Here is a 25,169-nt window from a genome sequence, read left to right on the forward strand (position 1 = left end):
AATCTGTAGGGGTTCCAGGCCACGAGACCGCCCAGTCCCCTTTGGGCATTCTACCTAACATAAATGAAATAGTCCTCTTTGTAGTTCGGGTTTTTCACGGAGTCACTTGATGCTGATGGTCATACAGATTTCTGGCTTTTAATCCATCCATCATTGTTGGAACATCATGGTGCTTTGGGTAGATGGTGGTGGCACACGCCACCACCAACAGGACACCGGAAAAGGAAACAGAAGAGAGAGTAGGGGTTAGTACAGATTTTGAATGAATAGTTATTATAATGAATTAGATATACAGAGTATCAGGATTAAATTACAGTGAAGTTATGAGAAGGCCATGTTAAAATAATGTGTTTTCAGTAGTTTTTTAAAGTGCTCCACTGTATTAGCCTGGCGAATTCCTACTGGCAGGCTATTCCAGATTTTAGGTGCATAACAGCAGAAGGCCGCCTCACCACTTCTTTTAAGTTTTGCTCTTGGAATTCTAAGGAGACACTCAGTTGAGGATCTGAGGTTACGATTTGGAATATAAGGTGTCAGACATTCCGATATATAAGCCGGGGCGAGATTATTTAAAGCTTTATAAACCATAAGCAGAATTTTAAAGTCAATTCTGAATGACACAGGTAACCAGTGTAGTGACATCAAAACTGGAGAAATGTGTTCGGATTTTCTTTTCCTGGTAAGGATTCTAGCAGCTGCATTCTGCACTAGTTGCAAACGATTGATGTCTTTTTTGGGTAGTCCTGAGAGGAGTGCGTTACAGTAATCTAGCCGACTGAAAACAAACGCATGAACTAATTTCTCTGCATCTTTCGATGATATAAGAGGTCTAACTTTTGCTATGTTTCTTAGGTGAAAAAATGCTGTCCTAGTGATCTGATTAATATGCGATTTAAAATTCAGATTACAATCAACGGTTACCCCTAAGCTTTTTACCTCCGATTTGACTTTTAATCCTAATGCATCCAGTTTATTTCTAATAGCCTCATTGTATCCATTATTGCCAATCACTAAGATTTCGGTTTTTTCTTTATTTAATTTGAGAAAGTTACTATTCATCCATTCTGAGATACAAGTTAGACATTGTGTTAGCGAATCAAGAGATTTGGGGTCATCAGGTGCTATTGATAAATACAGCTGTGTGTCATCAGCATAGCTGTGGTAGCTCACGTTGTGCCCTGAGATAATCTGACCTAATGGAAGCATGTAGATTGAGAAGAGCAGTGGACCCAGGATAGAGCCTTGTGGAACACCATATAGAATATCATGTGTCTTTGAGTTATAATTACCACAACTAACAAAGAATTTTCTCCCTGCCAGGTAGGATTCAAACCAATTTAAGACACTGCCAGAGAGGCCCACCCATTGACTAAGGCGATTCTTAAGAATATTATGATCAATGGTGTCAAATGCGGCACTCAGATCTAAGAGGATGAGAACAGATAAATGGCCTCTGTCTGCATTTACTCGCAAGTCATTTACTACTTTAACGAGTGCAGTTTCTGTGCTGTGATTTGTTCTAAAACCTGACTGAAATTTATCAAGAATAGCATGTTTATTGAGGTGCTCATTTAACTGCATAATGACTGCCTTCTCTAGAATTTTACTTAAGAAAGGCAGGTTAGAGATGGGTCTATAATTTTCAAGAGCAGAGGGATCGAGATTATTTTTCTTAAGTAGGGGTTTAACTACCGCAGTCTTAAGACAGTCTGGGAAGACCCCCGTATCTAATGACGAGTTTACTATGTCAAGAACATTATCAATAAGCACACCCGATACTTCTTTGAAAAAATTTGTTGGTATTGGGTCAAGGGCACAGGTGGAGGGTTTCATTTGAGAAATTATTTTATGTAAATCAGGTAAATCTATCCTAGTGAAAAACTCTAATTTATTTATTATGGAGTACTGGGGTTTCGGGGGATCCTTAGTGTTGGGGAGATATACTATGTTATTTCTAATATCATTAATTTTTTGATTGAAAAATACAGCGATAGCCTCACAGGTTTTACTGGAAGTACTTAGGAGGCATTCCTTTGAGTTACCTGGGTTTAACAGACGATCAATCGTCGAGAATAAGACTCTGGGATTACTAGCATTGTTATTTATAATCTTAGAGAAATAGCAGCGCCTCTCAAGACGGACTGTGTTATTGTATTCTGTTATTTTAACTTTTAATATTTCATAGTCAATAGTTAGTTTAGTTTTCCTCCATTTACGCTCAGCTCTACGGCATGTTCTCTTTAAATCAGACACTCTTTGGGTCTTCCATGGTATAACAATGCTGGAAGATTTTTTAACTGTCTTTTCAGGTGCAACTATGTCAACAGCAGCCCTCACTTTAGTATTAAATCTTTCCACCTTACTATTTACATTCTCCTCGCTATTATAGTTGGCACTATAAACGGACTGATTGGTTAGAATGTTTGAAAGTTTTAAAGCTGCTGATGAGTCAAAGAAGCGTTTTTTAACAATATGCTTCTCATGAGTGTTTTCTATCATTATTTCTATATTAAATAGTAGAAGAAAATGGTCTGATAGACCCGTATCAATGACCTGCTTTATATCAACTTTTAGTCCTTTAGTAATTACTAAGTCTAACGTATGACCTGCTTTATGTGTAGGCTGATTAACGAGCTGTCTCAAATCAAAAGAGTCCAGGAGGTTCATAAATTCTTTTACTTTCTGGTCACATTGATTATCTATATGAAAATTAAAGTCGCCGACTATTAAGAGTGTGTCATAGTTCGTAATTAAGATTGACATCAAGTCAGAGAATTCCTCAAAGAAAGACGCGTTGAATTTTGGAGGTCTATACACGGATAATATCAGGTTTAACTCTTGATGCCAGGTGAAGACAAATTACTTTTATACATGATTTGGAGTACGATTAGTTAGTCATAGTTACAACGCCCATAATTTGTGGGTATGCAAACCAGAGTCCATCCATCCTTTCATCCATCCATTATCCAACCCGCTATATCCTAACTACAGGGTCACGGGGGTCTGCTGGAGCCAATCCCACCCAACACAGGGCGCAAGGCAGGAAACAAACCCCGGGCAGGGCGCCAGCCCACCGCAGCGCAAACCAGAGTCTCGTTTTTTAAAATATTTAATTATTTTTCCTTAAAATCATCTGTTTATTTTCTTAACTTAAATACTGTTGGTTAAACGTGATAAAGGCCTAATATGATTTATCTTGAATCTGGTCTTTACATGAAAACACCTGATATTTGAATAATGATGTTTAGACTTTTGATTCCTATTGTATGAAGAAAACAGCCAATGTGAAATCTATGACTAACTACAACACTACTTTATTTTTTAGTTACAGCTGAATCGGATTTCCTTAAGTATGAAGGCACATTTGAAGGCACCGTTAGTGGAAAGATAGGAACAGGGGTAGGAAGTATGAACCTTAAGCTTGAGGGGAAAGGTTCTTCAAAACTACAGTCATCTTTTGGGAATTTGAAAAAACAAGAACTGGATGTTCACCATTTGCTTAACCACTCCAAGGGAAGGTGAGGTGTCTTTCTATAAATATATACTATAGTTGAATGTCTATGAAATATTTAGATCCTTATAGTTAAATGTACATTAATTATTTAGATGCTTTACCTAAGAATATGTGCTATAAGAAATGTAATTTATATAAACTTTAGAAAATAGAACATCATTTCTTTATAGTCCCAAAGTTTATACACATGTAGAAATGCTATGTGGTCTTATTTTGGGTTTACAATAAAACCTTGGATTGCGAGTGTTTTGCAAGACGAGCTAAAATTTTTAATAAATTTTAACTTGATAAACGAGCGAGGTTTTGCAATACGAGTAGTATGTCTACGCTTTGTCCGCCGAACGTCAAGTGGGGATTGTGGGTAATCGTCTCCCATGCTCGTTCTCAGTCGGCATGCCTCACTCATATAGTCAACATCCGTATGAGCTTATACTGTTTACTGTAGTATGATGACCACGTGTTGTGCTGTTATGTGCGAGTCCCTGTCATGCACCCCAAAACACAAGGCTGAGTCTCAGTACTTTAGCAAAACCAACTTTATTCAGCGTGAAACAGGAACAGCACGGTTATTTATTGTAGCGGGATCTACCGCTCTCCTATACAGAGACACAACAATCAGGCAGGGTCGTGACCAGGTTAGTGGCTAAGTAATACTGTGCTCTTGCATTTATAATGTTCCTTGCATTACCCATCGATGGCAGGCGCTTATAGCTTGACTGTGATCTTTTCTGATTCACTTTTACGGCGAACTGCTACAGCGCTGGGAGCCTGCGGTTGCTTCGGGACGCTCTTCCACATGTTGTCCCATTGGGGGGAATCCCAAAAGAGTTTAGAAACCTTACAGTGCAGTACAGTTACATTTCTTTAAATTTTGTGTCCAAGTGTAGTAACTGTTCAGGCAAAAGCAACTGTCATTGGCTAGGTTTCCTTGTTAAAGTCGCAAAAAAGGAAAAAGATTCCAGTGAGCCAACAGATAGCAGGGATTCCGTTAGTTAGAGTGAAAGTCGTCCTACACAATAACCCTCCTCCTCCTCCTCCTCTCCTCTCTCTCGTCTCTCTCACACCAGCTGCGATGAAATTCGCTTTGATATACGAGTGCTTTGGGTTACAAGGATGTTTCTGGAACGAATTATGCTCCCAAACCAAAGTTCCACTACATATGCTTTTATGTTAAATTTTATGATAGGCTGTGTTCTGAATATGAAGCCTTCTGTGTCACAATCTCTAAAGTGTCCACATATTAGTTTCCAGACAAATACATATTTTTTTTTGTAAATTCAAAATAAAAGAGTCTAAAACTTAAATTTGCAGTTTGATGCTGTATATTGAATGTCCATGCATGAGTTAGTGTGCTTGTATCTGTCAGTAGGCCATTTTATTCACCACTAATTCCATATACTGCATAATATCCTGATGCAACCAGGATAATCTGTGCTTGTCAGTGAGCCATTAATAGGCTAAGCAAATTCATAATGTATGAATGTATATACAGTATATGGTATATTATAGAATGTACACTTATTGGCCAGTTTAGTACGTATGTCTATTTAGTACTGGTTTTGAATCCAATTTGCTTCCATATCAGTCTAAATTCTGTAAGGCTTTGATTCAACAAGGTCCTGGAAACATTCTTTAGGGATTTCGGCCCATGCTGACTTGATTTTAGCATCACTCACTGCCTGCAAATTTTTATGGCACACATTCATAGTGCAAACCTTCTGATCATACAATATACATTTTGCCTCAGAAAATCAGGTTCTTCAGACTAGTCCATCTTTCTTTCACTCTCCGTTTGTTCAGTTTAGGTGATTGATTGCCCACCATAGATTCATCTTCCTTTTCTTAGTTCACAATGCTGTGGGGTCTTCTTCTATTCTAGTCAGTCCTTTTCAAAGTCCAATGCTTCATATGTGTGTTCAGCGATGCACTTCAGCACACCACTGTTCTAAATAGCATTTGTTGTTGAAGCATTTCTGACTTTTTGCTAGCTTTTTGCTTGCTTTTAGTCTGACACTTTTACCCTGACTCCATACATATGCGATTTTTCTGTATGTTATTGTTAGTAGCACAATTTTATATAAACTGTAGGCAATAGTGTATACAATACCTGGAGGGGAGCACTTCTTGGATGCCAAAACCACAGTTACACATGTCATAAATAAAATGAAATTTGTAATGCGGTATTTCAGTTTTTGAGGTTCCAAACCCCTACGTACTCAGTGCAGATGGCCAGGACGTTTTCCATTATTTAGGACTTCATACCACAAGCACAAAACAGGGCTTCTGCTCTCCTTCCAAACATTCCTTCTTTCCATCGTTCCTCTGGTGGAACTCTCTCACTTTCAGTTTGAGCATTTGGCCTACTTGCCAGTTCACCTCCTGAGCCCGGCCTCAAATGGCCTGTATCTTTGGTTTGGCTTTATGCCCCAGTCTGAGGCTGTTTCTAGTTTACAAATACCGATCTGGCTTACCACCTAGAGCTCCCTATGGTGGTCCCAGGTCTCTCTTTGTCCCCGAGTCTTATTGTGTAGTTAAACTGTTTGACAAACTTTGTGGTACAAGTAGGTCCTCACCTCTTCTGCTACTAAGTAGAGTGGAACAACTGTCCTTACCCTGCGCCTTTTCTGGCATGTCTGCATATCAAGCTGTAACACCCTTGAGTCCCACTGACTGCCCCCTAGCGTCTGCCTGTCTTCACCCTTTAACACAGGAAAGCCAATTTCCAAAATATGAACCAAAAAACTTTTGTCTCTTGCTGTCTTGCCATTTATATTGCTATTAAGCCCGATATCTTTTTACAGCATGTGTGTGTTATTTTGCTCTAATGTTGTTCATATTTGTAATGAAAATTCAAGGCAATTGTTTGTGAATTTCATATGCGTAGCACCCATATAACATATTAGTGTTGTGTTTTCCCATTGTTTGTTTCATATGAGTTAATCACCTTAATAATGTTATGTAAACAGTCTATATATTTGTTAGATATTTGTGTTGAAAACACAGATATTTTTTCATTATTTGAAGTACATATTTTTATAGGATTCTAAATATGGCACATTTCGCTGTCCGAAAAACCCAAGAAAAAAAAAATGAAGTGTTTTGTGTTGTAAAGGAGAAGATTTTTACAACTCAAATGTGCTCCATAACTGAACAAGTAAAAGCAACAAAGACATTTGCAGGGATTTTCGACTGGAAAGAAAAGAGGATAGAGGTAAGCAGAAGTTGTATGCAATTGGTTTTGAACAATTCAGAGTCCTTGTCAATCTTGAACAACTTTTTTTGCTTTTTGGTCAGAAATGATAATGTGTACTTCTTGGTGGCCATCTGTATTTCTTTATCTATTTCAAACACAGCTTCAAAATGGGTGGTTGGTGTTCACCACCCATTTCTGGAAATTGATGATTGTGAAACAGGGGTCTCTTCTCTTTTAATGTCTCAGCTTGAACACATTGGAATGGGTTTAAATAGTTTCCTTATATTACATTACTGATAAAATATATAGCACTAGCTACATTTGCTGATTACTTTTTTTATAATACTTTAACAAACTTTATAACTTTTGTCCGAGTATTTTAAAAGTTATTAAAAAAAAAAGCCTTTGGTAAGCCACTTAGATTTTTTTTAAAACAGCAGTAATAAATTAATAGAGTCAGGAAGCTTATGGACATGAAGCCGGTGTCCTGTAGACAGAGTAAGTTGGGTTAACATAACTGAAGATCTGTCATGGTCCCTCAACAACTCGTATCTTGTTAAGACTGCTCTGAAAAATGTTAAAGAACGTCAGCCTGTCTGACTGGATCCTGACTCGGCTTCTACAAGTGCATACTGAAGGACACTACAGACTGGCGTGGCTACTGCACTTATGCAGACAAAGATCTACAAAGGGTATTTAAAATCTCCCAGTTCATAACTGTGACCAAGCTTCCACCCCTACAGAGCATTATGACAAGAAATGCTTAAAGATAGCATTCTCCATCATGGCGTACCTTGTACAACATACTGTTCCTTCGCTCCCCTGCAAACTGTCTCGGGAACTGCAGGTCTGACATTGTGGTCAGCAACACAGGAGCGCCACAGGGGACTGTACTTTCTCCGGTCCTGTTCAGCCTATATACATCGGACTTCCAATACAACTCGGAGTCCTGCACGTGCAAAAGTTCGCTGATGACACTGCTATCGTGGGCTGCATCAGGAGTGGGCAGGAGGAGGAGTATAGGAACCTAATCAATGAGTTTGTTAAATGGTGTGACTCAAACCACCTACACCTGAACACCAGCAAAACCAATTTTAGGAGACCCAGGTCCCTCATGGACCCCGTGATCATCAGAGGTGACTGTGTGCAGAGGGTGCAGACCTATAAATACCTGGGAGTGCAGCTGGATGATAAATTGGACTGGACTGCCAATACTTATGCTTTGTGCAAGAAAGGACAGAGCCGACTATACTTCCTTAGAAGACTAGCGTCCTTCAACATCTGCAATAAGATGCTGCAGATGTTCTTTCAAATGGTTGTGGCGAGCACCCTCTTCTACGCGGTGGTGGGCTGGGGAGGTAGCATTAAGAAGAAGGACGCCTCACGCCTGGAGAAACTGGTGAGGAAGGCAAGCTCTATTGTAGGCATGGAGCTAGATAATTTGACATCCGTGGCAGAGCGACGGGCACTGAGCAGGCTATCAGTTATGGAGAATCCACTGCATCCACTAAACAGTATCATCTCCAGACAGAGGAGCAGCTTCAGCGACAGACTGAGGAGATCGTTCCTCCCTCACACTATGCGACTCTTCAATTCCACCCGGGGGGGTAAACATTAACATTATACAAAGATATTGTCTGGCTGTATACCTGCATTGTTATCACTCTTTAATTTAATATTGGTTTTTTTTTATCAGTATGCTGCTGCTGGAGTATGTGAATTTCCCCTTGGGATTAATAAAGTATCTATCTATCTATCTATCTATCTATCTATCTATCTATCTATCTATCTATCTATCTATCTATCTATCTATCTATCTATCTATCTATCTATCTATCTATCTATCTATCTAACTAACTTTATTATCGTATTTCATGCTGTAGCACAAAACGACAGCTTTTACCCAAAGACCATTTATTTATGCAAATACCCCCACAACCAAACAGTTGGAACTAGAAATTCAACTTTACTATCTTACTGTTACTTTGTCTTTCTGATACATGATGTATGTTTATATCTGATATTTCTTTATTTACTTTTAACATGTAATGGTTGTTTACTTTTTAATTGTCATTACTCTGTTTTATAATTTGTGTTTGCTGTATCATTCTACTATTTTCTTATTATTGCTGCATATTACAAGTGGGACTAACATTTTTTTCATTGTAGTGCAAAGTATAATGACAGTAAATTGAAAGCTTTTATTTTATTGTGGCATTTCATTGCACAGTCCAATTAATATTACCTATTTTTTTGTTTGTTATTTCACCTTATACAATTTCTTGTATTAGGAATTTGTTAGTTTTCACATACCCTTGGGGTTCAGAGCACAGGGTCAGCCATTGTACCGAGCCCCTGGAGCAAGTGCAGGTTAAGGGTGTTGCTCAAGGGCCCAGCAGAGTAGGATCTCTTTTGGCAGTAACTGGGATTCGAACCAGCAACCTTTCAGATACCAGCGCAGATCTTTGGCCTCAGAACCACCACTCTGCCCTTAATTGTAAACAAAGAACACCAGTAAGAAAAATGATTTCACATGACTTCCCCTTCTTCTTTTGGCTGCTCCCGTTAGGGGTCGCCACAGCAGATCATCTTCTTCCATATCTTTCTGTCCTCTGCATCTTGCTCTGTTTCACCATCACCTGCATGTCCTCTCTCACCACATCCATAAACCTCCCCTTAGACCTTCCTCTTTTCCTCTTCCCTGGCAGCTCTGTCCTTAGCATCCTTCTCCCAATATACTCAGCATCTCTCCTCTGCACATGTCCAAACCAACGCAATCTCGTCTCTCTGATTTTGTCTCCCAACCGTCCAACCTGAGCTGACCCTCTAATGTCTGCCTAATGCCAAGCAAACAGCATTTTTTCCTTTAAAGAAAATAATTTATGCCCATACTTTCTTGGAAGTTTTGCATGTCCAGATGTATTTAAACCTGCAGTTGTAAGTTCATTTCAGTTGATGTTTAGCATTTGTTGTTTAGTGCTTCACTATTGAGGACATTCTGCTTTTTATTAACTGCTTTAGCTGTTTAATGCCTTGCTGAAGATTCCTAGAGTACACAAGTCTAGCATTTTGAGTATGAGTTTTATTGCATGCATACACAGGAAGATATACAATGTCAAGAGAATTATGTGTGGAAATTGCCCTATTATGTCAGTGCTATTAAGTTCAGTTAGGTATTGTAAACTAATAAAGTATGATTACAGTATACACTACTGCTGTTTGTATTACTTGAACTAATAATCCTAAGTAAATATTTTTATTGAGGGACCAGACAGATAGTGTCATGATACGTTTATGAGGGTTAGTCATTAAGTAGGTAAAATTGCAATACACATAGATCCTGGGATTCCCAAAAATGTATTTTGAGTGAATAAAGGACTCTTTCACCACATTCCCTCAGCCCGGTGCTGGTCAGGTGAGGCATCTGCACTGGTGTCATGAAAAAAGAGCCAAAACCCCTTTAGGGACACGTCTGATCCAAGTAGTGACAAACAAAGGGCTTTGGGACAGGCACTCCACAAGGGTATAGAAATGTTCATACAAACATTAATTTTATAATGAACCATAAATTGTAGTTGCTGTATTCAAAATAGAATCAAATGTATCCTAGAAGATATTTCATCCAGTCCTTCTTTTTTTCTGGACCCATCCTTCATTTTTTTTTTATCTGTCCCAGTTACTCTATTTCAGGGTCACAAATGTCACTTTATATCAAAATATAAATGACATCATTTAAATAAATAGTACTGTACACACAATGACACAAATGTGGCATATCGGGAATTAGTAATTACTATAACATTAAAGCCTGAACACACTATAAATGAAAGAACAGACACATCATCTCAAGGAGTTATAGAAGGCTAAAAATGGCAACTATGTGAACAAAATACAATTCTTGCATTGATCATAGCAGTGGAAAACTGTAAGGAGCCACTGTTCAACACATCATGTTGGAATTAATTTCATTTCCATTAATTCAATCAACCAATTGTTTGAACAAGATTCTTCTATTATTGCATCTGAGCTTAGAAGGAGCCAGTTCTTAGCTTATCGGGGAAGCTAATTCATCTCAGGGAATGTTACCTCACAAAACCACACTTGGTCCCCCAATTATCTTATTTTAAGACATTCATTTTAATTGTATTATTTTGACACATTTGCTCTGGTTCCCTGTGACCCTGAAAATTAAGTAAGCATATAAATGTAATTTAATGTAGGCAGTGCGGTGTGATAGTTAAGGTGCTGCAATTTAAACATCAAACCAGACAGCTCAGTCTTTTTCTCTGGCTCATGGTGAATCCTTTAGCAATCTCTTAACATGCACGTATACCTTTTGTACCAAATGCAAGTTTGCAATTGTAGAAAAGTTTGTAGGGATAGATAGATAGATAGATAGATAGATAGATAGATAGATAGATAGATAGATAGATAGATAGATAGATAGATAGATAGATAGATAGATAGATAGATAGATAGATACTTTATTAATCCCAAGGGGAAATTCACATTCTCCAGCAGCAGCATACTGATACAATAAATAATATTAAATTAAAGATTGATAATAATGCAGGTGAAAAACAGACAATAACTTTGTATAATGTTAAATGTTAACGTTTACCCCCCCGGATGGAATTGAGGAGTCGCATAGTTTGGGGGAGGAACGATCTCCTCAATCTGTCAGTGGAGCAGGACAGTGACAGCAGTCTGTCCCTGAAGCTGCTCTTCTGTCTGGAGATGATACTATTAAGTGGATGTAGTGGATTCTCCATAATTGATAGGAGCCTGCTGAGCGCCCTTCGCTCTGCCACAGATGTTAAACTGTCCAGCTCCATGCCAACAATAGAGCCTGCCTTCCTCACCAGTTTGTCCAGGCGTGAGGCGTCTTTCCTCTTAATGCTGCCTCCCCAGCACTCCACTGCGTAGAAGAGGGCGCTCGCCACAACTGTCTGATAGAACATCTGCAGCATCTTATTGCAGATGTTGAAGGATGCTAGCCTTCTAAGGAAGTACAGTCGGCTCTGTCCTTTCTTGCACAGCGCATCAGTATTGGCAGTCCAGTCTAATTTATCATCCAGCACCACTCCCAGATATTTATAGGTCTGCACCATCAACACACAGTCACCTTTGATGATCACGGGGTCTATGAGGGGCCTGGGCCTCCTAAAATCCACCACCAGCTCCTTGGTTTTGCTGGTGTTCAGGCGTAGGTGGTTTAAGTCGCACCATTTAACAAAGTCATTGATTAGGTCCCTATACTCCTCCTCCAGCCCATTCCTGATGCAGCCCACGATAGCAGTATCATCAGCGAATTTTTGCACATGGCAGGACTCCGAGTTGTATTGGAAGTCCGATGTATATAGGCTGAACAGGACCGGAGAAAGTACAGTCCCCTGTGGCGCTCCTGTGTTGCTGACCACAATGTCAGACCTGCAGTTCCCAAGACGCACATACTGAGGTCTGTCTTTAAGATAGTCCACGATCCATGCCACCAGGTATGAACCTACTCACATCTCTGTCAGCTTGTCCCTAAGGAGCAGAGGTTGGATTGTGTTGAAGGCGCTAGAGAAGTCTAGAAACATAATTCTTACAGCACCACTGCCTCTGTCCAAGTGAGAGAGGGATCGGTGTAGCATATAGATGATGGCATCCTCCGCTCCCACCTTTTCCTGATATGCAAACTGCAGAGGGTCAAGGATGTGTTGAACCTGTGGCCTAAGGTGGTGAAGCAGCAGCCTCTCCATGGTCTTCATCACATGTGATGTCAGAGCAACAGGCCGAAAGTCATTCAGCTCACTATGACGTGATACCTTTGGGGCTAGGGTGATGCAAGATGTTTTCCAAAGCCTCGGGACTCTGCCCTGTTCCAGGCTCAGGTTGAAGATGCGCTGTAGAGGACTCCCTATAAAAATATACTATATAAAATAAAGTTTCTCTGTAATTTTTAAGTGTATATGTAAACTTACAGTCAAAAGTTATAGAAACATCCATTTTCTGTTTAAGCAATTTGAATCCAGTGAATAACCTGAAATATGTGGTCAAAAGTTTAGGCTTCCAAAAACTGAACATTTTAATGTAATTTTCAGAGTTTTACAAGATGGCCTTTTTCAGGGAATAATCTGTGGGTTAAAAATGTACAGCTTTTCTGTAGCAATGGAAGTTATTAAGCCCTTTAGGGTAGATGCAATCAGTTCCTACAAGTGTCTCAACTTTTGGTTACTATTTAGAAGCCATCTGTCTGTTTAAAAGAAGTATTAGAAGAAACTGTGCTGCTACACCCTCTGAAGCATTGTTTGTGCAGAATTGCACTATATATTGCTATCAACATGACAAGAAAATGACAGATAACAATAGAAGGCAGACAGACCATTGAAACCCTTAAAAGTGTAGGTATTTTCCTTACAGAACTTGTAAAGAAAGCCATTGTATCAGTGAGTAAAGTTTCCTGCACCATCAAAAGAAACTGGAAGAAACTCTGACAGGAGCACATCTGCCAGATGCCAGGCCACCACAGAAACAGAAGATCATTTTCAAAGAGTCAACAGCTTGTGTGACAGGCACTTCACAAGGCAACAGCTTCGATAGCATAGCTTACCACCTGTGCAGCCCGTGTTTCCAATTCAGAGTACATTGAGACTTGCGGTGGTTCCTGGCCCAGGCAAACCTCTTCTTTTATTTTGCAATTTTAGCAAAAGCTTTCTGTTGGAGAAAATCTTTTTCTAACACGTGAACATCTTGGAGTCACGCTCATTAGGTGTTTCTAACTGTGCTGAATAAACAAAATATTGTCTATGAGATGCAGCTGTGTTGAACTTATCCTTCAAAGGATGCCATAAGATTACTATTACAACAAAGGCGCTTTATTCTGACTTGTATCTGTCTGGGTTAAAGTACGCAGACACTTCTCTTTAAGGCCTCTGACCAACACCATATGCCATTATTCATGTTTAGTTTATCCTACTTTACCTTTTTAATTTAATGTGCTTGCCTGTGGATTTGCATATTATCAGCTATATGCTAAAGATGCCCTTATGTTTTCATATCTATAAAATCTTTGTTCACACAAAGAATTGTTAGCATATTCGTGATTTCAGTACAAGACTATTGTTAATAAAGAGATTGAAGGGTTTATCCGTTTTGGTCAGAGTAAGCTGGTGAACTGGTCAAGATCCACATTTGTAAAATACAACTTTGCAACATATGTATGTGTCAGTGCAGGTCGGCTTCACATTCCCTGCAGTATTCGGGACCCTCTTGAAACCACCACTGTCGATAACATAACCAAAGATTAACCAGCGGGTGAGGACACAACACACATACATTGCAAGGGGTAGTGTAAGTGCAAAGTACTTTTAATAAAACAAAAGTGTCCAGTAGTGCAGTATGATGCAAATTATGAACTAGCTTTTCTACATTTATAAGTTACAAAGTAAATCTTTGATAGTGTGCAATAGTGACAAATGCAGTTTAGACTGAGCCAGTCAAACTGAGGTTCTAGCCCTTCAACCAGCACTATTGTCTACTGCCCTTATGCAGAGTTTCACCACCCCCTACCCAAAAAACTATCATTTTCAGGCATCCATCATCAGACCTTATTAACTTGATGCTGCTTGCTTGGCAAAATTCAAGATGTGTGGCTGTGTTATTATACCTAATGGAGGAAGCAAAATCAGGAATTTGAAAGACTTTGAGCAAGAGCAAAAAGAGTAAAAAAGGATATGATCAAAATCAATTGAAATCTCAAAAATAAAGACGAAGGCACAGGCAGGGCCGTAGTTAACAGATACGTTAATCGAGGTCCAAAACCACATGAGAAAGCTAAGCAAAGCTAGAGTCCCTGCATGGAATAAAGTACTGAATCGGGGCGAGTGTCTTCTTAAATACTATGCAGTTAGCAATTTAAAGGCAGGAGGAAGTGAGAGGTCTGATAATGTGTGCCAACATGCATGGAGTTGACATTTGTGTTAAATTTACTCTTGATAACTTTCCAAGAGTGTTTAAGGAGAAACTTGATTAAAAGCATTAATTTTGTAATCATAAACACTATTATCAAATTTCTTCTTGGAATTAATTTTATAAGGCTAAAAACATTTATCCATCCATTTTCCAACCCGCTGAATCCGAACACAGGGTCACGGGTAAAAACATTTAACTTATATCTTTCACCTTAATTCATATTCCACTGTTTCACTTTTTAAAGTTGATTTAATCTGTAGTATATGGATTTGTTTTTCCAATAATGATGTATATGTTTTATGTAATAAGCAATACACATATAATAATCATAAAATATACTTTTATTGTTTGCTTTCATTTTGATATATTTGGTATCATAAATGTAAGATATAAAAATGCAGCCTTTTGAATATATTATAGCAGTAACAGCTCACAGCATGATAACGTGCAGTGAATACTCTTGACTTGTAGTTTTCATTCTCTTTCTCTGAATGTTTACAATTTGTTTGCTCAGAGGTTGATGCGCTTGCTGCTTCCTGAGCAGCTCTTCTATTCTCCAACCTAGTGGCCCACTTCTTCTCTTCTTTCGTCGGCATCTTTTCATGTTAAAACTGATTAAGTCAGTGTTTGTGTTGCAATTACTTAGTACGTTTTCTTTAATTTTTCACTTAAGCTGGCACTTAAGTCTTCAATCTGCCTCAAGGAAGATTTAAGATATGAAAAGGCAGGGGAAGTGACGGCGAAGGTGGTAGGGAATGAGAACGGCGCCCGTATACATGCACCACATTGCCGCACTGCTGGCCGCTGCCGAGAGTTGATTCTACAACAAAATAAAATAAAAATAAAAAGAGGAATAACCTTGGAGGTCAATAATCACCATGAAAGCGGACAGTAGATGTCATGTAGTATATGCGTACCAAATTTCAGGTCCATAGGTCAAACGGTTTGCGAGCTGCAGGTGATTTAAAATCCTGGACAGACAAACGGAGAGCCACGGTAGTGTATGATATATAAAGATACTGAGAAACACTTTTCAGCGTATTTTTTTAATTTAAATTAATGTTAATTCATGTGGCTTTCCAAATAAATAGAAAGAAAAAGTTTTGAAAATTATGAATTGTGTATGCCCATGAACTCTTAAGTACAAACTATTTCTGTTCTAGATTCTATCATTACAATTGTAGCATACAATGCATGCATTTGTGCACAGATCCAAATCATGGCACTTTGTGTGACTGCCGTCATACTAATCGCTGTTTGCTTTTGCAGGTGTGTGTCAATGATGGTAGCAACATTCTAAAAGACAGCAGTGTACAGCTTGAAATACCACCCAGCACTGTCGTGGCTTACAGTGTAATAGAACTTCATATAATGGTGAACGGGGAGTATGGTAAGTCCAACGTTTGCTGGCTGGCAGTATGAATAAAAGGTTTCTTGGGCTTTAATTGAATTAAGCTTTTACCCCCTTTATGATTTAATTTGTATTTCTTGAAAATCTTTTTAGAACTATATTAAAAGTGATTTTTAAAAGTTTGTTTAAACCGGTTTGTAACCCTACTGTAGGTATACTTTGTGTCTGCTGCTCATATAATTCATTCTCTCCTTCCAAATCTTTGCTCTTTTTTGTTCCAATATGAGACGTCCATTTTTTCATTTTAGGATCACATAGAGTAAGAGTCTGGCCGATCTCTTGAGATCAAAGCTGGATGAGTACATCAGTCCATCAAAAAACTCACTCTTGCAGACGCTCACATCCACTCATCCACATCCAATACCTGGCCAATACAGAATTGACAATTAAACTTAAATGTGTGTTTCTGATTTATGGGAGGAAACCAAAAAAAATCCCACAATGACAAAAGGAAAAAGTCTCAATTAGTGGAAGCCACCCTAATTCAGGGTGTTCATTAGAAATGTAGAGATTTACTTCATGAGGTAGGCATACTTAAGAAACAAGAACAGTTGTGCCAGATATTTGAAATATTAAAGTGTTTGCTTTCATTTAAATGTTTAAAGACTTCTTGATTGCAATAGATATTTGTCATTTTTCAACCTCTGATAGAGGTCCATAGAGACTTAAATTGACTTTGAAATAGTCTAAAACGATACCCCACATGCTTATGATTGGAATTTGTAAACTTTAACCTTCTGAGAGTAACTCTTAGATGGCTAGGACCACCGGTAAAGGATCAGATATGAAAAATATTATCAGAAGTAGAAGGTCTCATAATGGAAAGAAAGGGGAAGGAAACAAAATGAATTTAAACCTTCTGGGTTGGAGTTGAGGAGTGATGTGTTCATTACATTTGGCACCAGAAAGGGCTCTTATAACATTTTGAACTTTATTTACACACAAAACAAAATCGAACAGATAATTGATGTGATTGAAACAAGAAATAGTGAATCTGTCTGGGGTGATTTCTGTGTTAGGATCAAAAAGTAGTTTTGGAGTCTCGCTGTAGTTTGTATGTGATATAAAGAAATTCTGACTACAGGTGAATCTAAGCAGATTTTCATTTTGATTACCACCCAATTCCTACAGCTTTGAATCTGTGTTATCCAACTCCTCAAGAGTTTTGAACCTACATATTACTGTAAGCAATCTGGTGGGCATAATATGTAACAACATTTTTCATGCAAGCCTGTAGCTATGCAGTAATGGAACCATCTCCGCAGTGAGCAACAGTTTTATTATATGCACAGTATTTTGTCCTTCAGCCCATCTGGTGAGGTTACTTGTATGTCTGTCCCCTGGTTGTGCAGTGTGCTTCATCACCACAGTGGGAAATGAGTGCATTCCAGACTTCATCTGCAAAATGTTTGTCTTTGTAAAAATATAAACCAATGACAAAATCCAGTATCTTTACTTTTTTAACCACCAGTAAGAAGACTGTTTGCTAACAATTTGCTTAGCTCAGTTGGAAACAGAACTAAAGAAACCTTGACTGTGAAAGATGTTGTAGTATATTCTGTATGCTGTATTTTTAATAACATTTTTTTTAGTCACACAACTTTCTCCACTCTGTACTCAGACCTTCCGCTCCCAACCGCTGCTTTTTCAAAGAATGATAGTTTTTATGTTGAGTCCTTTACCAACAGGTCTCTGATTCAAGGTTTAGTGTAGCGACCAGTGTGACTCCATGGCTGGTGACATTTGTCAGCTATGACACATTTTCATGATTTAGTGATGAATCAAGTTTAGTTTGTTGAGCTGAAATTGATTGTTAAACTTTTAAAAAAAAGTAACAGTATATTTTTTTAACTATCCAAACAGTACTAATTTTTGCAAGCAGCTATGAGTTTAACGTTGTAAACTGGGAAGGGGTGACATGTTCATGCTGATAATCTTGCATATTATAGGCATTGTTTAACATTCAAATCTTTTTTTTTACATATTCCAAAATATTTGAATTTCAATTATTTGTTAAAGCCCTATATAGTATTTTAAGTAAAATTGGATACAGTATGTGTAATTTATTTTGAATATATGGTCAGTTGCACTGTGTCTTTAGAGTATAGACAAACAAAATACTGTACTTTGGTTTTGCTTTCATTTTAGAGTTGTGTGTTCTGTCTGACAGCTGGGGGGGCTTTGAAACTGACAGTGGAAGCAGTGAAAGCACGGCCTGGCCTTCAGATCAACTTATGTTAGTAGATACTTCAAGACAGCAGTGTCAGACAACTGCTTTTCAGCTCTCTTCGGCAGACGAGAAGAAGGTAACAAGTGAAGCTCCCCTAAGTGTTTTGAAACCAGGTAACCATTTGCAATAAAGCACCCAAACATTTTTTATTTCATAAGGTTTTCAAAAATAAGCAATGCTTTCTGAAAATAATTAAATTACTTGAAATAATTGTGATTCTTGGATGTACATTAAAAACTGGCACAATAAGATGCTGCAGATGTTCTATCAGACGGTTGTGGCGAGCGCCCTCTTCTACGCGGTGGTGTGCTGTGGAGACAGCATAAAGAAGAGGGACGCGTCATACCTGGACAAACTGGTGAGGAAGGCAGGCATGGAGCTAGACAGTTTTTACATCGGTGGCAGAGCGACGGGCACTGAGCAGGCTCCTGTCAATCATGGAGAATCCACTGCATCCACTGAACAGGATCATCTCCAGACAGAGGAGCAGCTTCAGCGACAGACTGCTGTCACTGTCCTGCTTCACTGACAGACTGAGGAGATCGTTCCTCCCCCACACTATGCGACTCTTCAATACCACCCGGGGGGGGGAAGGGGGTTGGGGTAAACGCTAACATTATTCATAGTTATTGTCTGTCTGTATACCTGCATTTTTATCACTCTTTAATTTAATATTGTTTTTATCAGTATGCTGCTGCTGGAGTATGTGAATTTCCCCTTGGGATTAATAACGTATCTATCTATCTATCTATCTATCTATCTATCTATCTATCTATCTATCTATCTATCTATCTATCTACACAGTGTGTGTGACTTAATTTATGTGCATTTGTACAAAGCTGGTAGATCTGTATTCTAAAATGTATTTCACATCGCTAAAAACACTAATTTCATACCAATCACCAAGCCTTTAAGGTCAATTTTAACTGACTTGGTTCTGAAGCACTTAACGGCATTCATTTCATCCAATGTGCTAATTGTAAGCCTTTAAAATCACACATTTTCCACTTAAATTATTTCTGTTCTCATGCTGTAAAGTTGGAGAACAACTCAAGTAAATAACTTTTGTAAGAAAGATGAATGATCTAATAGATTTCAGTACACATTAGTCTCGTCACTGTCCTTATTTTTTTCTTTTTATAAAGTGATTTCTTTTCCCTTTTGATGCTGGAAGCACTTTATTTTATTATCTGTTTTTTTATCCACCACACATATGCAGCAGAGGTGCCAGAGCACAGAGTATTTATTTTGGTGAATGTGGGGGGATGTGTAGGCTGCGATTAAAAAATGTATTGGAAAAGAATGGATGGACAGAATTTAACCAGGTTTTGGGACCTCTAATTCACAATTTAAATGGCCTTGTTTTTCGTAGACAAATTTTTGGGGTGTAATAAATTAGTTTTGGAAAATGATTAGGTCAAGACAATCCAAGCATTTTTGGACGCTCTTATGTTTTTTTTTTTTGTTACATTCTTTTCTTTAAATACATTCCATAGACTTTGAAGACGTACTATATATTTGATGTTTCTATTTGATGGAAGTTAATTTAGTACCATTTAATGTTATGAATTTTTATAAATTATATATGCTAATTGAAACATTGTTAAATTTGCTTAGCCCTGTTCAATGTCAACAGAAAGCATTCATCTGAGTTAGCATCTTTTTCTGAAGGGGAAACTAGAAACACGTAAGAATATTGCATAACTAATTTTCTGTTCATTCGATTGCCCCGTGATTGACCAGCAGTCCACATCATGCTGACCAGCAGTCTCTTTCAGCAAGGCAAACAACTCCTTGTTGTTCTGCAGTTGCTTTTGTTCAGTTGTTTATCCAGAAAGCCAGCAGTGATTTAGTGTCTTTCACGGTAGCTGTGTTTCTGTCTTTCTATATCGACTTATCTCTGCAGCTTTCCAACCCACAGCCAATCAGCACCTTCCTCGTCTCTGTCTAGTCTTGCAGCGGCCAATCACACAGCCAATCAGCAGCTTCTTTGCTTCTGTTCTGCCAAGCCATCCAGGCACACTGAGATGGTTGTGTTGCTTTAGGTTTTGGTTTACCTGCTAGTAATCCAGGAAGGCATCTGCTTGATTTTGTAAACTACAGCAAAGTTCACAAGACTACATAAAAAGATATTTTTTCCTTGCTTGACCTTTTTGCTGAATTGTGGTTTACATTCATGAATAATATCAGAGCGTGTCAAACTCTTTGTCTGTAACTCTGTACTATTTGGCCTACATTTTGTCTAGTACATAGATCCTTGACTTCTGGCATTTAAAATGAACATCAGTGGTAAAGCAGACATAAAAACTTTCTTTTTTTATTGCCCAGTTAAATCATGCTACCTCTATTAAAAACAATGTGTTATTAAACTAAACAGTAACTGTCCAAGGCAACTCAAAAATTTGTATGGCTTTCTTAGGGGGTCTGGTTAAACATTCACATTAATTTACTGTTGCAAGCTGATGTACCTCAAATAATTAAAACGAATTAGAAACAAAACTTTAAATCAAAAATAATTATCTTGATTTTTTTTTGTAGATTTGGATGGATTTAAACACCATTTCCGACCATTTGCAGAAATGCCTGAAGAAAAAAGATACATATTATTCAAGCTTATAAATGAAGTTTTATATCAGAAAGATGTAATTACTGTTGTGGACAATGTGGTGAGTGCTTATTTTCTGACATACCATACACAATAAAGATAAGTGACCAGAGACTAAGATATTTTTCCTTAATGAAAAATAAAGCTAAATTAAAGGTATAAATCAAATGCTGCCTCCTTGGGTGCTGGTGTGTTTATTGTATTATGTTTTACACATTTATAATAATTATGCAAAACGGATACATTTAGCAGTCAGGTAAATGAATTACAGTCAGTGTTCCCTGCCCTTTAGTCCTACATGACTTGCATTTTGCTGCTGTTTTAGTTATGAAAGAGTCCAGTGACTATAGAGAAAGAATTATAAGTTTAAATATGAAACAACCTGCTCTCAATTCATAACTGACATTAACACCTGTTATATATAAGGTGCTTTATCCAGACACATTTTAAAAGGTTGCTGCGATCAGACAACCTCCTTACTACTCAACTTACATTTATAAGTGTATTGAAAGTGAAAACTCATTTTAAGTAAGTTGTGTGAAGCAGTTGTGTGAGCGTTTGCTAATGACCCTTTCTTCTCTTTTTAAGAGCTTAAAATATAATTTCTACAAAATTATGGCAAAGGAATCCAGAGCCCACAGTGTCAAAACACTTCCAGCAGCTTTCTTAGTATTTTATTGTTAGTACAGTTAGAGGAGAACCACATTTCCTTGGCTGAACCTCATTAACATTTTCACATTCTTCCTGTTCAATATGTCACATTGAGTTAATGTGTCACCTTTAAGAAAGATGGTCTGGGGCCTGACATCAGAATGGCAGTCAATTTGAAATATGTTCATCTGGCATGTATCTACTTCACTTGCCAGTTAATAAGTAAACTGTGAAAAGGAACAGAATGTGGCCTTAAAGAAAATTGCTCTTATGCAGAATTCCTCAGCCAAGGAAACCTGTATTTGAAAAGTGCAAAATAACATGCTGTATGTATATAATTGCTATCTTAGCAAAAAAATTACTCTGCCGTTTGATATTGATGTATTTAACAGAGTCCGGACCTTACTTTTCCTCAGTTTATACTTCTTTTAGTAGTTTAGCATAATTTGTATTTTAGGTGTTTGATGAAACTAAATAATGTTTGTTCTCCAATAACATTTTGTTTGCCTCTTGGTTTCTTTTTAAATAGTAATTAATGTAACCAATGGTATTTTAACCATCCTAATAATTAACATTGTTTTATTTTCCTAGTCAATATCTTTACATTGGCCTTGGTGTTGGTTGGAGCTTGGGGGTTCAAGATTGGATCTAATTTTGAATTGGAAAAAATTCACTGCAAAAGGTGTCAAGGCCACAGTTTAAACCTTTAGGGGTGAACATTTGACACTGCAGTCTTATGTCCTATAATATTCATAATAAATGCAATTTAGTAATGACATTCAGTTAGGGCTGGCTCATGCGAAATTGTTGTACAAGAAACATTTTGTATTTTGTTTTATTTTTCTAGCTGGACCAGCTTTCCACAGGGGAAACGCCAGATCTGTCTGAGTTAGAAGGGTTGTACAGTTCTCAGAGAGAAATCGCTACAGCCTTACTAAGAAGCCTAGGCTTACACTACATGGACGGAAAGGAGATGGAACCAACTGAATGCCCAGATATCGTCAGGGCTTCGAATATGCTTATTAGTGCACTGGAAGGTAACCGGGATAATATGCTTGGCCTGTACTGAAACTTAGGACAGCGTGACAATTAACACTTTGCACTTTCAGTTGTTCACTGCAAGTGAGAAATAGAAGAAATACAAAACTATGCAGAGAACAGAAAGTGTATATTGAAACGTTAATGCAGAAGTCTAATTAAAATGGGTTAAACTGGAATACAGGAATCTTATAATAATTCCTGGCTAAAGTATTTAACTTTGGAGATTGTCAGCCTGGACTGCCAACCATGTCAAGACAAAAATAACCGTGTGATGCCTTTGATATCATAAAAGGCAATTCCATGCTGAAGTTCAAATAGCCTACGCCACTGTACTGTACAGCACTCTTAAATAACGATATTATCCTTTGTTTTGTTTTTTTCCGGATTGCTTTATACCAGTGTTTCCCAAACTCTGTCCTGGGGACCCCCTGTGGGTGCAGGTTTTTGTTCCAACCAGATTCCTAATCAGTGACAACACCTGATAACACTAAGCTCATTTAATTAGCTGTTTTTTTTCTTTTATTCGACATTCAGAAAAGCACAGCAGCATGATTTTTACATTTATAAGACATTTATACAGTAAATATTTCTGCTTTTGCTATAGATTTAAATGCTTAACTCTCTTTTGTGGATTTCATTATACTTTGCCCTTTCCCTGTGCAGTTTTTCCCCCTTCGTTGTATCTTAATAATGACAACCAGCAGAGCAGACACCCAGGCAAACAACACACTGAATAATCAAAGGCTACAACTACTTTAGAGTCAGACCCACTAATTAGTAAATAATGGATTAATTAAACAATTAGAACACCTTGAAAAGTAGAATGAAGATGAAAACACTGTTAAAAAGAAAAAAAAATACATTATTCTTATAGAACTGCTTGGTACATTTTACATTTTTTTTAGCAAACTTAGTTTTCTAATTTCTATATTGGTCCCTAAACACAGAACTTGGGAAATAACACATCACTTAATTAGCCCAGGAGTTCAATTAAAAACAGAAGCTGGTTGGAACAAAAACCTGCAGCCACAGGGGGTCCCCAGGACCGAGTTTGGGAAGCACTGCTTTATACTGTTCTTCTTTGGAAATATCCAGTATTGCTTAAATGCCTAATCAGTTTCTTGAAGATTATACTAATTTGTTACCTTTTTGCTGCCATTCCACAGCTCTTTTAATTGTTTTTCTATTTTTTATTTTGGCAAATGTCAAGGGTCTCCTTGCATAAAAAACATTTAATGTGAATTAGAAAATTAAGACATTTCATGTAAATTGACACATTTCTGCTTGATCTAAAACAAAAGAGTTCTATTTTTATATATGTTCAGTATGCATACTTTTAGCAGACTAAAAAACTCAGCTAAGATTCACACCGCCTTGGACAGTGGTTTATTTATTTTTTCAGTGGGGATCCCAGGAACACACCCAGCAACTGGTAATAAAACAGAAATAGAAGAATGTATTAAACAATAACAAATGAAATATAATTGCGCAAACTATAACGATACCACCCCAGTTCCCATCCGGCGATACACAATAAACACAAATTCCACAATAACAAACAACTAACAAAAGCCAAACACGATGAAGTCCATGAAAAACGGCAACATGGAATGAAATGATAGAGAGAGACAGTCCAGAGATCAGCTCGCTGTATGAGTACGTAAAGATCAGTCCTACTGGTATTTCCTGAAGAGATGATGACGTGTAATGGGATCAGCAGCGCTCCTTTCTTCGCAGGTCAACAATAAATCCTAAGGCAGACCTCATGCAGCAAGAGCACACCAGACAGTCCATACATCAAAACAGGAGATGATCCTGATCCTGGACCAAACAAGAATCCAGAGGTAGTAAAGGCAAACAGACAGGCAACTCAAGACACAAAACAACAAAAGACTTCCCCCTTCTTTGTATAATTGGCCTCCTTTTAAAACTCGCACCGGCCTCCTTATACCCAGCAGCCCCTGCTCCCTTGCCAGATGACCAATCAAGAGCCACTGCAGGGACTGCTGGGAGTTGAGGTTTTCACTCCTCACTAGCGCTGCTCCATACTTATTTTGTGACAAATCCATTTTTTACTTTATAAAATGTGCTCTACGTACAGTATATTCCACATACTCCCACTTTTCAATTTCCGTTCTATGACTGCAGCTACCATTGATAGCTCATGTCAGACGATGGTGATCTATTCAGAAATCCTTCACTTAGTTCTAGACTCTTTATTTTAAAAATCAGGTTATTTTATTGAAAATTTCAAAATGTTTTGGGGCTGGAAATAGAAATACTGCAGTGGCAAAAGTGAGTACATAGTAGTAGCATTTGTTGAAGTTTTTGCAATTGGTTCTAATACCAAAGAGTATTACTGATTGTCCAATTTATTTCATTATACAAGTCAGTTTTTATGAGATGAACTTGCAAGACAATATACAACTAACTACAGGTATTAAATCAATCCCATCATTTTACAAAATAAATAAATATTATAAGCCAGTTTTTTGATTGTGGGACTGATACATTATTTTTTAGATGATTTAATACCTGAGTAGCAAACAGGATACTAAGAGACATTAT

The 25,169-nt window shown here is 37.8% G+C and overlaps 1 protein-coding gene across 1 annotated transcript in view; it reads left to right on the forward strand.

Annotated features, from left to right (window-relative positions):
• gsdmea (gasdermin Ea) overlaps window positions 1-25,169 on the forward strand; it is a 58,882-nt gene that overhangs the window by 20,654 nt on the left and 13,059 nt on the right. Inside the window, exons 3-8 of the mRNA XM_028818271.2 lie at window positions 3,326-3,518; window positions 6,554-6,725; window positions 15,933-16,053; window positions 18,223-18,417; window positions 20,843-20,970; window positions 22,408-22,597. Of these exons, the coding sequence (XP_028674104.2) occupies window positions 3,326-3,518; window positions 6,554-6,725; window positions 15,933-16,053; window positions 18,223-18,417; window positions 20,843-20,970; window positions 22,408-22,597 (999 nt within the window). The remainder of the gene's footprint in view (window positions 1-3,325; window positions 3,519-6,553; window positions 6,726-15,932; window positions 16,054-18,222; window positions 18,418-20,842; window positions 20,971-22,407; window positions 22,598-25,169) is intronic.

Source organism: Erpetoichthys calabaricus, chromosome 13, assembly GCF_900747795.2.
Source record: "Erpetoichthys calabaricus chromosome 13, fErpCal1.3, whole genome shotgun sequence".
NCBI lineage: Eukaryota > Metazoa > Chordata > Cladistia > Polypteriformes > Polypteridae > Erpetoichthys > Erpetoichthys calabaricus.